General features: G+C 43.9%; 1 protein-coding gene and 1 long non-coding RNA gene across 10 annotated transcripts in view; both read right to left on the bottom strand.

The window, feature by feature from the left end:
- Window positions 1–27: 27 nt before the first annotated feature.
- On the bottom strand, window positions 28–11,058 carry LOC123808462. The gene is made up of 4 exons (XR_006783790.1): window positions 10,994–11,058; window positions 3,174–3,268; window positions 2,448–2,564; window positions 28–267 (listed from the first exon to the last, which is right to left on the bottom strand). It is a non-coding gene; the product is annotated as an uncharacterized LOC123808462 (long non-coding RNA).
- A 1,763-nt stretch (window positions 11,059–12,821) lies between these two features.
- FBXO34 (F-box protein 34) overlaps window positions 12,822–17,768 on the bottom strand; it is a 76,614-nt gene continuing 71,667 nt past the window's right edge. For all 9 annotated transcript variants that reach the window (XM_045823434.1, XM_045823441.1, XM_045823435.1 and 6 more), the window contains one exon: window positions 12,822–16,040. In XM_045823434.1, coding sequence (XP_045679390.1) covers window positions 13,895–16,030 — 2,136 coding nt within the window. In that variant the 5' untranslated portion in view covers window positions 16,031–16,040 and the 3' untranslated portion in view covers window positions 12,822–13,894. The remainder of the gene's footprint in view (window positions 16,041–17,768) is intronic.

Here is a 17,768-nt window from a genome sequence, read left to right as displayed (position 1 = left end):
TACAGGATAATCTTTTGCCAGGCAAGAAAATACGCCCACTAATGCTTCTTAAAAATTATTGATCGTGGTGGTTGGTCACGATAATGGTCCATCTTTAGTAATCTGGGAAACTGGTCGCTGACTGGCTACATACTTTCTTGAAAGATGGATTTTTCTTTGGTGGCCATCACGTGATGCTTGTGCCCTATAGTGACTTGGTGGTGTGACAGCCTCCCGGGGAGGGAAGGGGTAGTCTCTAGGATGCCCACACGAACCTGCCCAGATTTTCTTCAGGACAAGAGAGAAAGAAAAAGGATAAAAATTAAAGGGAATCTGTCAAGCTAGAGGAAGAATCAAGTAGTTTTGGAGAATCCCTTCCCACTCCTCCCCCCACCCCCCCACCCCCCGGTAACGGGTCTCTCCCAGAGGATCCTGCAGGCTCAGGGATACCAAGACTGACTGCAGGGGAACCGTCAGGCCGACCTGGAGAAGTGGTGACGAACTGTTGCTGTGGCCGTCCTACTCCCTACCTGCAGCAGGAGGAAGCAGGCACAGAGATGGAAGGGGCCTGAACAGGGCATGTACCTCAGTTAATGTCCTGCAGTCTCCCTATTGAGTTACAGACATGTTCCCATCCAGTATGCACATGGAAATTTCCAGCCCCCAGTGTTACACTGTAGTTGATGTACAAATCAGGTTGAAGCAAATGGGTAGAACTAAGGATGGGTAACTTTGTCCTTTGTGAACAAAGCGGTCATTTAAAAGTTGCTTCAACAAAATGTACCAGGAAATTGGAAACTGGGCTTTTGAGTACGTCATCTAACTTCAGCTATGAAATGCTTAACGAGAGAAAGCCAGCTCCAGCCCCCATTCCAAGGTTCTGGTGAGGAAACACCCTGGGGAAGGAGTTCACAGTCTGCTTGGAGTTACATAGATGAAGTGGGGTTTTTTAAACCAGAAACCACCAGTTTCTTTTCTCTAGGGACAATCTTTTCTGGAAGAAAAGGAATAGTAAAACAGTAAGAGCCACATCAGTGACTTTTTTTTACTGATTTTTTAGGAACCTGTGATACAGTCTGTGGTGAGGGAAACTGGTGTAGATTTTGAACAGGCCCCTTCGAGAAGTAAGAAATAGGCAGGAGATACTGGACAGCACTAGGTACGTGTTGAAAGATGGGCTACAGCCCGTTGAGTGCCAGAAACTCAGAGTCATTAAGAGTCCTATGACTAAGGCAGTAACATCTCCAGATCCACATCATCCAGATTGTTCATCACCTCCCCCTTTGGGTGTGACTTTTTAGCATTTGCTGTATAACTTCAGGAGATTCCTAGATTTTGAAGAAGGGGCTTTCCTACCATTCCCAGCAGCTTATTTCCTTAAATTTAAAAACATCATCTGGAAGACATTTGTAGAACATATGCAAATACGTGGGTCACGATCTGAGTAAGAAAGTGCCAAGTGGTCTGTAAGTAGTAGGTGGAAGAGACATCCTATTCCAAGGCTGACAAAGGAATGACAGATGCATATCTTCTGTGTCCACATTAATAGTTGCCTTCATAGCTGGAAGGGCTCCTCCAGCACCCACAAATGGGGATCTCTACCAGGGTATTGACACTGGCTTCAATGGGAAGTTCTGCTACCCCCTTGAGGGCCTTTGAGAAAAATCCTGCTAATAAGAGCTGAAGGACTGCAGAGATCTCTGTGAACACCATGCCCAAGACCCTTTAGCTCCTAAGTTTCTCTACAGCCTTGCTGCTACTCAAGAAGTGATCTTTGCACCTGCAGTGCCAGCATCACCTGGGAGCCTGTTAGAGATGCATGATCTTGAGAGGGATATCAGCATAAGGGCAGAGTGAGAAGACCCATTTGTATCTCCCCTTCAAGTTACAAGTTAGACACCCAACTACAATTCAAGGATCCTCTGCTCAACACACAAACGTGTCTGAAAGATCCACATATTGATTCAGCTGAAGGTGGGCATATTGGAACAGGCACAGGCGGCCAGATGGGGGAAGGACAGTGATGGAGGTACAGACAGTTTGGCACCCACTGCAGCCCCAGCTGACACTGATAGATGTGGACATCTCTGGCTGCAATCCTCACACTGCAGCCTGGAGGGTAGGGTGGGGCAAAAGCAACACTGCTGCCTCAGAAGTCAGTGCCCATTGTGCCGAAACCCAGTGACAAACGGAGACAGTACAGTGGTGTGACTGCTGAGGACGAGCAGCCTCCATTACTAGTGAGAAGGCAAAGCCAGCAGACTCATGAACCCTACTGTCCTCACCCACCCACTGCAGTAAATCCACCAGAGGCCGTGGAGGTGCCTCACACAGCACAGCGCTGGGGTAGCCACTGGTAACAAGGTGGTGGGGCTGGGAACTCCCAGCCTGGAGCCCTGCTGCCTGCCATGCCGCACCATGGGGGTGGTGCCACGACTCAGCAACCTGGACACAGAGGGAATGCTTACCACCTGGGGAGTATAGTGCATTTTCCACAGCCACGGTGACACTGCCCCACCGAGATTCCAGGAGCGCCAGTAATGCAGGTAAGAGAAAACAAAAGGCTTGCGCTTTCACACCATCTACTGGAATATGAAGGGCATCTACTTATTAACCTGTTTATTGTTAAGAGCAAAACAATACCTGAAAAGAGTTCACTACCTCAGATGTGCTAACAGAGAAACAATGTATCAAGTACCGTGAATAACCAAGGCAACAGAGTAGCACATAAAGAAAATAAAAAGTCGGGGAGCATTTGTGATCTGGGTCTCTGATGTGTCATCAATTCGGCGCAAATAAACTTCTATAAAAATTGTGTACAGGCTTGAATGTTTCTTACATTGACAGCTGAAATAGTCTAGCCAACTTGAGTCTACACAGTGAGTATCTCTGATGTGATCTTGAGTCCTCAGCACAACCAAATGTCACACTACCACAGAAGTCCTTTGAAGATTTGGCCCTCATAGGCCCATTGCCAAAGTGAGGGGTACCTGCTGGAACTGTTGCCCAGGCCAAAGTAAAACCAAACACCACAAGGAGTTCATGACTTCAACCAATCAAATGTGGCCAAACTGGAATTCCTTTGTACTTTCTCTTGCCTTCCCATACCTTACCTTAATTGGCCAAGTTTCAAAACCATTCAGATCCTCCTGAATTAGAATTTATGAATGTATATAACAGTTTATTAACCTCACCTTGTAAAACTTGTCTCAAGCCTGAGTTCAAGGAGACAGATTTGAGTTTTGTCTATTTTACCCTTGTCTGGCAGCCTTGCAGTAAATTCTTTTCTCTGCAAAAAAAAAAAGAAAATGAAAAGTCTCCAGAAACCAAACTCAAAGATAGGGAAGGCTGTGATTTAAATGACAAGTGGATTAAAGATTGCAGTTATGAATTATAAGTTATAAGATACAAGAAAACTCAGAAAGGCAGTTCAATGAGCTCAGGAATAAAATCAATGAACAAAAGGTGTACTTTACCAAAGCGATTGCCCAACTACAAGAAAGACTCAAACAGCCCCCATCAGTGTGGCTTCGTTAGTTGGGCATTGTCCTGCAAAGCAAAAGGTCACCAGTCCTTAGTCAGGACATGTATGAGAGGCATCCACTGACATTTCTCAACATCGATGTTTTTCTTGTCTCTCTGTCTCTCCACCCCGCCTTACTCTTCCTTTCTCTCTAAAAAGCAATGAAAAAAATGTCCTTGAGTGAGGATAGAAAAAAATTCTGGAGCTTAAGAACTCAGTTATTGAAATGAACAATGCATAGAGAGCTCTGCAAATGAAGCAGACCAGATGGAAGAGAGAATTAGCAAGCTCAAAGATAGAAACCTAGAAATGGCTCAAGTGGAAGAAGAGAGAGACTTAGACTTAAGAGTTTAGAAAATGAGCTCTACAAGAACTGTCTGGACTCCATTAGAAAGGGAACATACGGGTAATGGGTATACCAGACAAAGAGAAGAAGGGAACAGAGAGCATATGAAAAGCAGTAGCCAATGAGAAATCCCCAAACCTATGGAAAGAGCTAGATCCTTCTAGAATCCAAGAATAGAAATGGAAGCAAAAAGACCTTCTTCAAGACACATTATATTAAAACTTGCAAAAGTTAATGACAGAATTCTCAAGGCAGCTGGGGCAGGTGGGTGGGGAGCAGCTGTAAACCACAATGGAAACCCCATTAGATTATTGTAGTTTTCAGGAGAAACCTTACAAGCCAAGGAAGCATGGAATGAAATATTTAAAGTACTGAAATATAGAAATAACCAGCCAAGAATAATATATTCAGCAAAGTTATCCCTTAGACACAAAGGAGAAATAAAGGCTGTTCCAGATCCCCCCCCCCCAAAAAAAGCTGGAGTAATTTACCCCCACAAGATCTGCATTATAAGAAATGAGAGGAGCTTTTACCTGAAACAAAGACAGAAGCCTACAAAGCTTGAGTAACATGACAGAAACAGGAAATTGCAACTCTGTTTCGGAACCTATTGTTGAATAAACTTGATGAAGGTTAAAGGAGAAGGTTTTTTTTTTTTTTTAAAGACTAAGTTCTGCAATTTGGAAATGAACACATAGCATAGAGGGATAATTTGTGGCAAAACATCAAAAGGGAGGAAGAAAAGGACTTAACTTGCACAGGTAAATGAAAATAAGATGCAATCAAAAGAATAGGGACCATGTGTGAAACATTTTTTAACATAAACCCAATGAATCACAAGGGGGAAAAAAAAACAGTGGAAACACAGGACAACCACAAAAGATAAAATGGCTGTAGTAAGTCCTCATATATCAATAATCACCTTAAATGGAAGTGGACTGAACTTACCGATCAAAAGGTACAGAATGGCACGATGGATTGAAAAAAGACCCAACGACATACTGCCTTCAGAAGATCCATCTCAAAGACAGGCATAGGCAGAGCAATTTTGAGAAAGAAAAAGTCAGAGGTATCGTGCTATGTGATACCGAACTGCTACAAGGATATGGACATACGTACACATTCATCAAAACAGCATGGTGTTGACCAAAAAACAGACCGAACAAAACCGAAAGCCCAGAAATAAACCCACACATATGTAGGCAACTACTTTTCAACAAAGGAGCCAAGATTACACAGGTAGAAAAGAAAATCTCTTCAATTAATGGTGTTGGAAAAACTGGAGAGCCACAGAGAAAAGAATGAAACTAGATTACTATCTTAAATCATACACAAAAGTTAACTCAAAATGAGTTAAAAGAGTTGAATCTAAGACCTAAACCAATAAAATATAGAGAGAAAAAAGCAGACACGGATTTTGGTTTCTGAGGTGTTTTTGTGAACTTGACACCAAAGGTAAGGGATACAAAGGCAAAAATCAAACTAAAAGGCTTCTGCACAGAAAAATCAAAACAAAAAAACCAATGAAATGGAAAAAGATACTTACAAATGATACTTCCGATAAGGGTTTGATATCCAAAATATATAAAGAACTCATACGACTCAACCACAAAATCCGATTCAAAATTGGGCAGATGACCTGTATAAACACTTTTCCAAGTAAGACATACAGATGACCAACAGGCAAATGAAAAGATGTCTGATATCACTAGTTACTAGAGAAATTAAAATCAAAATCACAATACCACTTCACCACTGTTAGAAGGGCTATTATCAAAGTGACAAGAAAGAAATGTTGGATAGAATGTGGAACAAACAGAACCCTCATACACCGTTGGTGGGAATGCCACTATGGAAAACAGAATGGAGATTCCTCTAAAAACAAAAACTGGAACTACTATATGTCACCCCTGAACTATAAAGGCACTTATTTATAAAGATACGTACCCCATGTTCCCTGCAGTATTATTTATAATAGCCAGTACACAAAGACAACCTAATCGTCTCTCAACAGGTGATTGGATAAAAATTGTGGCACTACTCAGCCATGAAAAGCTGAAATATGGCCACTTGATGGATGGATTTGGAGAGAATTATGCTAAATGCAATAAATCAGAAGTAAAAGGACACAAACCATGATTACACTCATTTGGAATAGAATAGAAAACAAAAGGTAACAAAATCAAACTCATTAGATACAACAAAATGTTGTTGCCAGAGAGGAAAGCAGTGGGAAGTGGGTAAAGGGGGTCAAATATATGTTAATGGGAGGAAACTAGACTTTGGGTGGTAAGCACGCAATAGACTTACACAGGTGTTAAATTATAATCTTGTATACCTGAAAATTATATAATGTTATTAACCAGTGTTATCCCAATAAACAATTTTCTTTTAAATTTCACTTTAAAGGAAGATATGCAGGATCTTGGGTACCACCTCAGATCCACTGAGTCAGAATCTTCATTTCAGTAATTCCTATGTACATTAATATTTAAGTATTGATCTGGAACAGCACTGTCCAATGGAAAATGGTGTAACCCACATGTAAATTTTTCTGGCAGGCTCACTGAAGAAGTAAAAAAGGTAAAATTAGGTCCAATGACATCCCTCAAGTGAGCAAAGTGGGAAGAGCCTTTGTGCCCATTTTACAGATGAGAAACAAGAGGGTTAGAGAACAAACTAGAGAGACCCAAAATCACGAAATAGGAAGCTAAAGTCAAAACTGAAGTCCTCTGACTAGGGGCACACTGATGAATTTTATGTGGCCTGGCTGTTCATAAATGGACATCTGGGATGCAGTCATGTGGCCAGGTTCAGCCAATCAGACATGCCTGAGAAAGGGACTCACAGTGGAGCTTGTGTCCATGGGACCTGCACATGTAGTAAACAGAGTGCCAAGGTGTTGGTTCTTTGAGGGGCTTGGCGGTAGCTGAGCTTTGTGTCCAGACCCAACTTCATCAGAACAGTGTTACAAAGCAGTGCCCAGGGTGTGACTGCAGTCTTTTCCTGCTGCTTGGATTTGGAGCCTGCGTTCTGACCCACGAATTTGGGAAAACTTACCATCTTTGAACAAATCCCTTTCTTGCTTTAAGTAGACTAGGTGGGTCTGTTTACAGCTGAGTTCTGGGAGACATAGTGTGTGTCACTCACCAGTCTTGAGTTGCTCTCTCCAAGGTGAAGGGGAAAGAGCAGGGTGAACTGGGCACACTGCAGAGGCCTTTGCTGCAGTGTTGGTCAGGAGCCCAGCCCTTGCGGGCAGTAGCGCCTGCCAAAGCCATAGACTAGATGTAACACAAACAGATGAGTCACTAGGAGCAATCACAGGATGACGATAAGCTCAATCTCCACGGAGCCTACAGTGGCCGATGATGCTCTGACAGACAGGAGGCAGAGTGATGGGGTGGGGCAAGGTCCTGCTGGAAGGACAGCAAGGGAATGCTTCAGGAGTCCAGACAGGGATCATCCCTGGACACTGAGCCGGACAGAACAGTCTACCATGCCAAGGGAGAAAGAGAACCCCTGGGTCCTTCATTCTCTTCTTTTGCCCCACTGTGTCTCAGGTGGTATTTCACTCCCAGGTGCCTGGCTCTGGGCCATGCAGGGGGTCTTGCATACTCCCCACACCCACCCCAATTCCCATCCCCCTCCTCCCCTCCTAATCTCCAGTGGAGGTAGGAAGTTTGGACTCAGGGGAGGTACAGGGTTCTCCTTCCAGGTGGAAATGTGGAATGTGCCCCCCTATTTCCTTATCCCTTCCTCCCTCACTCCCCCAGCACTTTCCACAGCCCAGATGAACTTTTCTGGACATGGGCCTGGGCTTCCACGACCCATCTCACCAGCTGGCCAGCGTCCTTTGTCTCCCCAGAGCCCAAACTACCCCTGTGAATGCTCATTTACATCCTTTTAAATTCCATTTACATCTGTTTCAGTGTCAACTAGATGTCCCAGCACCTGGGCCACCTTATGTCACTCTCCCATTTCCCAGCCACAGGACAGAACCACCTGGGGATCTTGAAAACAATCCATGTCCACAAAGGGACCATATTATGAAGGGTGATAAAGTTCTAGAACTGGATTGTGGTGACTGCTGCACAGTTCAGAAAATTTAAAAATCTATGGTACACTTAACATGGGTGAATTGTACAGTACATAAATTATTCCCTAATAAAGTTTTTTACAAGGTAAAATTTATTTTTATATTTTAACTCGAGATATCCAGAAATATTTGAACATGTAATTGATATGAACAAAGATATGGGCCCTGGGCCACAAAAATATTGGAAAGGGCTCACTCCTCAATCTACCCCTTGTAGTAAACCCTCCTCGAATTCGATCATTTTGGGTGTGCCGGCAGTTTCCTGTCGAGACCCTCTGCAATAAAAAGTCTCTTCAGGGCGCAGAATGGGAGCAAGTCGAGGCACCTGGAGCCAAGACTACTGGTCATGGAAAAGGAAGAGGTCCCACAAGAGGTCCCAGCTTGGTTGCTACGGCAGCCAAGTCACCATCTCTGCTGAGAGAGGCATCCAGGTCTGTGGAAGGAGTGGAAGGAGAGTCAGTTGTGCAGGCCACACAGCCTGTAGCAGAATCATGCTCAGCTTCCTGCATAGACAGTTCTGTGAGGAAGGACCACAGCTCAGTCCCAGAAGGGGGAATCTGGGGAGCCAGGCCTCGCTCCATCCATACCCTCCCACTAGACATCACTCCATTGGGCCAATGGAATAACTTTGTAATGGGCAGGAAGCTGACAGTAAATACAACCTTGCTCTACCTTTTACTGTTGGGCAACTAATTGATTTTGAACTTATTTTTTTAAGAACTGCATTAGTCCCTTTATACTACTTAATAGACATCTGAAAATTCCAGATTGTAAAGCAACTGTTCAATTTTCTGATGGGGGGTGTACAGACAGGAGGGCAATAATTTAAATAGCACAGGTCATTCTGTGTCAGTTAACTGGCCGGTGGGATGTTTTGTTTCCCAAGTCTGTTCCCGCACATGGCTCATACTCAGCAAGAGCACCGCAACCCACCCGACTTCTGCATTTCCCACCACTGTATGTATCATCCTCTACTGGCTGACGGACACAAAGGATTTCCAAGAGTAATTTTAGCTGTATGTCATTATCTCCCAAATTGCTAACTTTAGAACTTACTCCCTGCTGGCAAAACATTTAGAACTACTAATTTTTAACTTTCTGAGAGCCCACCTTAATCCAAAAAATTTGAGACAGACCCAAAATTAAAGAGTGGATGTGGGGCCTTTGAGGGGGGTAGGTTTTGTTTTGCTTTTTAAATAGAAAAACACCACATCTCACAAGGGTTGTTACAGTGTGTGCACCCCACCTCTGCTCCCACTCCCCAGCTACCAACGCTAGTGACTCTCCTGCTCTACAATAACACCACGGTCAAACAAAGGATCTAGAATTGGGGTGCTGCCTAACTGATTTTGCTTAAACCAGTTAGATATAAATAAATACACTGGAAGTCACCCAAGGGTGCATAACCACAGTGGTGTTTACTCTTCCCACGAGGTTGTGCAAATACCAGCTATGGCCGCAGATGTAGGAACGGCATTTATGTTGATGGAAGAGGGTTTGTTCATTTCCCACACAGGTACTTACAGCATCTCAGAGCCTGCAATACCAGCTTGTTTGAACCTGAAGGAACACAGGGACAGAAACTATCTTGAATCCCTAGTGTCCGATGCTTAGCACAGCAGAGGGTGCATTTAAAGGAGCACTGACCCCGACAGACACTAAGAGCTAGGTAACAACTCATTATTGGCACAGTCTGCAGTACATACCAAGACAGTTTTGGTACAGACTGGCTTTATTCTTTGTTTTTGTGGCAGGCTGTGGGATGAAGGAGAGAACGAATAGCCAGCCTGCTGCGAGAAGGCGGAATGAAGGCAATTAAAGCCATGGAAACCACCTGGGAATGCCCATGTAATAACTGTCCGAGGCCAGTCCAAAGGAGGCCCTGACAAGTCCAAGTTAGAAGGGGTGATGGGACAGAGTCCAGGAAGGGAACTCCTAGATCATGCGTAACCCTCGCCTTCTGCAGTTAGGAAGCCCAAAGCAGCCAGCCACCGGGGGAGCCACTGGGAAGAACAGAACACAGATCATACCAAATCCACACCTGACAGTTGCTGCCGTGGAGCATCCCTAACTAAGATGTTCCCATGGGACCAGCTGTGGCCAAAGGAAAAGATCTTCCTAGATCCCTTCACTCTGCTTTAGGTTTCTCAGACTAGATGGAAAATTAGGGATAGCCCAGAGCAGTAAGAACCTAATACCCCTTATGTTAAGACAGTCACGAGAGGAATATAAATGTTTTATGGGCCATGTGCTGTACACGTGGCACTGGGGACAGCATGACCACGCTGCTCTCTGAGCCCAGATACAAAAAGGGGGGTGAAGTAGCAGATACTGGGTGAAGCCAGCCAGACAAGGTGGGCAGGATGAGGTGAGGGTCCCAAAGAAAGAAGAGACCTCCTTAGCAGAGCTATTGGGGGCTAAGGCAGGGTATGAGGTCAATTTTGAATGATCTTTTGACATGGCTATTTTAAAGCCCAAGTTATTTTGACAAGGTCAGAAATTTTTTAAAAATCTTAGCCCTTTGTACAATTCATCTCTTCCTTGCACAGCTCAACTGCTGGGCAAGGGACAAAGCCAAACTGCCCCAGAGATGGGAAAGATGCCCTCTGATTCAGATTTCTGTTTTTGGTTTTTCTTTCAAATAGTGAAGTGAGGGATGGAAGATAAAAAGTAGGCCAGGTGCATCAGAACTTCTGAGCAAAAGCCAAGTGGAAGATTCCTTAATTTGGGCAGGGGAGGGGGAAGCAGCTCCGATCCTGATGCCCACACTGTTTCAGCTTTGTAAGTCTAAGGTCTGCAGAAACGCAGGAAGGCAGCTAGTGTAGGGCTGTTGCAGGAAATAAAAGTGGGCTGGTTTCCCCAGCTTGGCACTAGGGGGCTCTGCAGCACAGCGTCTTTCTCCTAAAGGGAGAAATGAAAACCAGGGAGGGGCTACCCTCTGATGCCACCTGCTAAATTTTTGGTCACACACACAACACTGGAAACTGGGTCCTGCCACACCATTCAAAAGAGAGAACTACAAGCCAAGATAAGGTTAGGCCATTCTTACCGTGTCCTCTGCTCCTGGTAAGTTCACCCTTCACAGTCACAGCTTTGTGTCCCACTGAAAACTAGCCCTGGAAAGGCTGAGCTGGGAAAACCAACCAAGGGTGTTTATCCTGTGTGTCCGCCCTGGGCAAATACAGACCAAGAGCCAATAATAATGATAACTAACATTTACTGGGCACTTATCACACACCAAGCTGTACTCTAAATCCTACCTCCTTTAATCCTAAATTAGGAAGCATAACAAACCTATTAGAGGAGGGTACGTTGATACTGCCATTGTGGAGCAAACTGCAAGGGAGGACAAGCACTGGAAACTTCAGGCCGGGGACTCCATGGTTGAAAAAAGCATTTCCACCATTCATAGTTACATAAGTAAGTTACATACTTCATACATTACATACATGTCTATCACTGTTTCACACCTGAAACTAATGTAAAATTGTATATTAACTGTAATTACATTTTTTAATTAAAAAGAAAAAGTGTTTCCAACATACCTCAGCTAGGGTGAGTCACGAGGAAGAACACTGATAACATTACTAAAATCCAGTGGGAAAATAAAACAGCATAAAAACAGGCACATTTGCAAAGCTGTAACCCTGATAAACCACTGGCCATAGATGTTTCAGGGAGCTTATCAGCCCCAAATCCCCTCATCTGTGCTGGAGCCAGGCTGGCTCAGCAGGGGTTCAACTAGGTCAGACTTGGTTTCCTGATTCTTAAGAGCTTGTCAGATAGCCTGGCCCCAAGCAAACACAAAATGGCCCTTCTTCCAGCCAAGAAGGGTTCTGTTTTGTTTAGCTTTGTACTCTTGACCCTGACCTATCCCTTAAGTACCCTGGGTTCTGGGATGTGTAAGATTCTTCTAGTTCTTGCTGCTGGTGGCCAAAGTCAGACTGTGGGACCAGAGCTCCTTCCTGGTGTGTAGACAGCAGCACTAGCTTCTCACGGGGAAGGGACAGGATGCCACAAGGGCCTCTGGAGTGGCCGAAGACCAAAGCAAGCTGGTCCCAGCCTCTCCTCAGTCCTGAGTCACAATCAATTGGCCTGCAGGCTCCAGTCTGTCAGAGGTATCATTATCATGTGTCTGACAAGGGTGGAACTGTTCAGCATCAAGAAACACTTTTCAGTTTTAGGGCCCTCTTCCCAGGGATGAGCAGATACTGCCTATGGATAAGGGGAGAGGAAACCAAAGTGGATTCCAATTTGGAAGCTGCTCTGTGGCCACACACTGCCTCAGCCACAGGTGACCCCAGCTCCACGTGGCTCCAGTGCTACCCCACTCTGCATGCCAGGCCTAGCCAAAGCCTACTCGACCTTCACATCTTTCTGTTTTGGTACCATCACAGCACCACCCTCATTCGTCATTCCTGATCAGCCCCTCCTGGTCATTTACCATTGTTTTTCCACAGCCCAGAGCTCACACAGGTTGCAGCGTTTTTTGGTGGGTACTGAATTTCAAGCCACCTACTTTTAGATCCTCCACAGCATCTTTCTGGGGTCCAGTATCTCCAAGCCCCACCAAGCAGTACATGACCACAGGCCTGTATACATCCTTAATGACTTCTGAACAATTAATTATGCCCAGGCAAGCTGTAAGAATCTCCCAGATAATGCTTCATCCAACAGGAAATACGGGCAGACAACAAACTCCAAGTGTTAAAGGGCTGTGCAAATGCAAGCTTGTTAAGATGGTCTCTTTTCAGTAGCAGAAAAAATATTCTCTGCCCTTCTCCATAACAACTCAAAAACAGTTTTTAATTCTTACACCTCAATTTACAATATCCTTCATTACTTCAATAAAGGAGGAAAAAAATCTTCAACTCATGTCCCATTTAAGATGCATATTTTTATTGAAATTTAAAAAAAAAAATTGTAACCAGACAGAATAAAGTAGACAGAATGTTATAATCTGACTATATAATCTCTCATTCTTGTTGAATCACTAAAATATAACAAAGAATTGCTCTCTATGCTAATTTTAAGGTTGTCCAGTTAAACCATTATTTGGTATCTTTTGAACAGGTTAACCTCTTTACTATTTAGAGTTTCTTCTCAGAAACATTCATATATTATACAGGAAACATTCATAGTTTATTTGGGAAACATTCATATTTTATACAGGATATACAAATTTGAGACAATAAAAAAACACACACACAATTATAGCCGCAACACTACCCTAGCTGCATTGTGGTGATTATGGTGTTCAGTCAGCTGTCCACTGTATACAACCGGATTTTTAAGTGTTATTTACAGAGGGGCCAAAAGCACTCATCTCAGGTAAAGGCGCTCAGGTTTAATGTGCACTTTCACAGCCCTATGAAAACGCAACCATTATATACACTGTAAACACCACAGGGCATGAAATCCACCTCCAACCACAAACATCAATCTCACAGCATCAAGCATACAAGATCTAAGGTAAGGTGCCTGACTTTTCCTTCGTAAGCATTCTTTTCATCCACGACTGCTGCTGTTCTTTTCATAGGACATTACTCACTTACTTCAAATATGCTGCCAGTGCTCACAACATTTCTGGAACCCCTTCTGGGGTATTGCCTGCACAGTCTGCAGTGAACTTTTCTCAACATCCTTGATGGTGGAAAGTCTGCATCCTCTAAAGATGGATTTGATTTGGGAAAACAGGCATAATTATTCACAGCCAAAACCAAACTGTGGGCTTCCACCTTGGGTCAAATGTGAGTGCCACTGTAGAACAATGAGGCCGGTTTTCTTGTACAGCTTGTACATTAAAAAGTGCCCGAGCAATGGCAGTCCTATAGGAGTAAGTACAGACTCTCCTAGAGTGAGGACTCGGAGAAGCAACACTTGAACGGTATGTCTAGGTGGTGTTCTGCAGTTTTAAAAAGCAGTCATTTTGTCACCTGTCACACAGACTTCAGTATTCCTCTTCAGTTTCAGTCCCTTTTGCTTTCTTATGGATTGCCCGATTAAAGCTGTGGCACGCAGGGACCCAGTGATTGTCGTGAAGACCCAGCTTACAGCCAGGGAAACCCTTCTGAGAGCGGTGGCAGCACATCCAGTATCCTGGCCCGTAGGGCAATGCCTGGCAATAGGGCTTGGGGTGCCACCGGCACAGGGACACGTCCCCTTTCACATATTTCTTCTTGCACTGCTTACAAGGATCCTCTCTGTAGCGTGGGTCTCGAACCCAGCGAGAATCTGCTGGCCTGATGTTGTAGTATTCAATGATAAACTTGAAATAGCAGCAGGTACACTTAAGAGCCACTAAACTCTTGGTGGGGAGTAACCTGAAGATTTTCACCATAATGTGGTGGGGCAGGAAAGCCATGTATTGCTGAGGCTCCAAAAGCTGCTGGATTTTAAACCTTGTCTCCAGAAAGTCATGAGACACCTGCTTCTTCCAGCTGGACACCTCAAGTACCGGCACTGTACTTTCCATGGGGGAGGCTGGCGTTGGCCCAAACGAATCAGCTGAAACACTTTTTCCCTCAGACGCTCCACCACCCTCAGCAGCATCTGCAAGCTGGCTGGCCTCTGAAGACTCTTCTGTTGTGCTTTCATTCAACTGGGAACAGTCTGACTTTTGTTGACCTCGGGGCAAAAAAAACAACCTCCCTGGAAGTGGGTCTTCACAGGACTTTAAATTAGAAGGTTGGTCCTCCTCCACCTTGGACACAGTGATGCTAATGCACACGGACTCTTTTCTTCTCTGATCAGGGTTTTGTGGTGCGAGCTCTCTACTCATGCAATTAATAGCATCTGTGGGCAACTCAATGGCTTGGGGACAGGTTTGAGGAGGAAAAGGTGACTCAATTTCCTCTGTCATTTCTACATCATATCGACTGCTGTTTTTCACAGCAGTGTGCTGATCTGGCTCTAATTCTGCTCTATCCACGTGGAAACCCACACCTGCTGGCAATGATGGACAGCCCCGAGGAGCCCCATCCCAGGCCTGCTTCCCCTTAAAAGAACAATGGTCAGCTCTAGATGGGCCACAGTCCACAGATACAGACCCCACAGGATTCACCTGAGTGCCAGGTGTCTCCAAAGCGCCTTTGTTTGCTTTGTCTTCATCAGCCTGAGTGCCATTCGCAAGCAACACCCGGCCTACATTTCGACGGAAGCTGTTGTTCCTCGAGAGGCTCCCAGGCTCACGCTGGCTCTGCCGCTTCAGGCACTCAGACTCCAGCCTGGCTACCATGTCGAGGACACGGACTGGCTCACTCTGGGGTTCACCACCCTCAGGATTTCCCCTTTCCGTGGGTTCTTCACAAGCTCCTGGGGCAGACAAGGGCTCAGAGGCTGGTGGCACACCTCTGGAGTGCTCAGAAATCCTCACCATGGCGGGTGAATTACTGCAGTTTTTCGCACAACCGGCTAGCAGAGCAGCGCTGGCTCTTTGCTCCAGGAAAGCAACCATCTGTATGACCGACAGGGGCCTCCCAGCACAGACACCATCCCCGCTGTCACTCACATAATGCACGGAACAGTGTTCAATGCCACATGCGAAAGGCTCAGGCTCAAAGCACCTGCTGCTGCCTTCCCTCATCCTTTCTAATTGTGTCTTGGCTTCTTTAAGGTCTCCTGATTTTTTCCTTCTTTTAGTAGCTCTCCCATCAATATCCCAGGAGCTTTTTATTTTCATAGATCCTACCCTATTGCTACACTGGTGGGCTGCAAAGAATGCAATTTTCTCCTTGGTATTTCCTGGTTTCACCACAGCCCAGATATCAAGTGGCCCTTCCCCTTCTTCGCCCTGGTGGATTGTTGCAAGTGGTGCATTCTGCTTGGTTTTAACATTCAAGCTGCTCTCTACAGGACTCTTCCCACTCATACTGCACAGAACATTTGGAGAAAGAATCCCAAAAGGCTTTCGAGATGATGCTTTACCAGGAGAGGTGGAAGGAAAGACACCTGATTTCATGGAGAGAGCTTTGCATTTTTCATCATGTATAGGCTCTTGGTGGCTCATGGGAGTTCTCAGAGTTTCCTTGCTAATTTCCAGAGGTTGTGCTTTCTTCTGCAGATTCCAATATGGTTTTAGGTGCATAACAGAGGCTCTACAGGAAAGAAATACACATTTGATTATGATACTCATTTTGTTTTTAGGAAAGCTTTTTTAACTTACACTCAGTTCTAGCAAGTAATAGAAACATTTTCTATCAGTTCACTAAATCATTACCAACTCTCATTTCAGCTAGTTTTCAATGATCAAGAATAACAAAAGCAAACTAACCACTTTCCATGGTGTAGAGGCCATGGTGAATTTCAGACTCAGTGAAGAAAATGAGAGAAAAGTGACATTTAGTCAATATCCTATATCTAAAATTATTGCTTAAAATAAAGAAATTTGAACTTACCGACTATAACGCAGTAAGTAAAAGGCACATAACAGAAGAAAGGAAAATAGAAAAGGAACCCATCCAGAATTCCAGGTAGATTAACACTATTTCTAAGTCACTGCAACAAGTGTTTTATTGGTTGCAAACGTCTATCAAAATTGCTATATTGTTTTCTAAGCTATTCCCACATTGTTGTACATTTAGATGTTTATAATTTTTCACTTGTTTGCTTATGTACTTTGCCCAACTATTAGTCTTAATTTTCTAAAAAATCTATTTGTAGAAGCTCTTAACTGCTGTTTTTCTACAAATATCATAAATCAAATCTGGAACCCATAATCCTTATTAATTCTAAAACCCATTTGGAACTAGTTCAGAAAAAGTGCCTTCCTTTTTCTGTTCCCTGACCTGGGGTGGCAATGGGAGCCATCTTAGAAATTAGACAAAAAAATGATTACATGTAGAGATCTGAGTTCTAGTACTTGCCATATCACTAATTAACTACATAGGGTGATTTTACCTTGAACTGGTCACTTCCTTTCTAAGTCTGCATTGAAATATTAACCGAGGAGTTAGACTACTAATTTATCTACCTAATGATCTTGTCAATTTATGTGTCAAAACAGCCCACTGCTACACAGAGCACCGTGAAGAAAGTGTACTGTAAGGATGGGCTTGTCTCCTACAAAATAAGCCTACAGACCAACATAAACATCTTCAGTCTCAGAGTTGGTGGCAGTGAGGCAAGAACAGTTAAGAACATGGCATTTTACCTACTCTCACTCATGGGAACACCAGTCTAAGACACACATACTGAGCAACTCAGTATACTCCTCTCTCATTCGCTCCTTAAACTTTACTGCAGTGTGTCTGGGACTTTACTGCAGTGCCCCTGCTCCACCACAGTAACTGCTTTCAGTTATCAGCTTTAATCACGAAGAATGAAAGTGATCATCCAGAACAAGTGTACCTTTCATTCCAACTTTTAATTCCTACAGTCCAGTCTCTGCTAAAAGAAGAAATGTGGAAATGAGTATCTTCTAGCTAGGTAAAGAGAAGTCTTGCATTTAAGGCACACAAAGTATACTTTTAAAGTTATCCCTGAAATAGATCTTTGGCAATTTATATCCTAAACCTATAAAGATGTTCCCCTTTTCTGGACTGTAACATTTAGTTTTCTGTTATATATTCTATAACCTGGTCTTACAAAAGAACCAGTCAGAATTCTTCAAGATGAGATATATAAATAAAATAGGTGAAATGATAAATGAACAAGAGACACATCTAGTGCTATCTATGTGTCAACAATTTTCTGGTTTTTCCATATCCCTTCAACTCCTCTCTAAGTAAAATGAAAATGGAGTTTGCTGAAAAAACCCAATACATTCTCACATAATGATCTCATTACAGAATGTCTGTGGATAAATTTAAACTTCAGCAATGTGT

This window comes from Phyllostomus hastatus, unplaced genomic scaffold (genome assembly GCF_019186645.2).
Source record: "Phyllostomus hastatus isolate PE091 unplaced genomic scaffold, TTU_PhHast_1.1 phas_scaffold_501, whole genome shotgun sequence".
Classification (NCBI taxonomy): Eukaryota; Metazoa; Chordata; class Mammalia; order Chiroptera; family Phyllostomidae; genus Phyllostomus; species Phyllostomus hastatus.
This window is presented reverse-complemented; position numbering and strand designations above follow the sequence as displayed.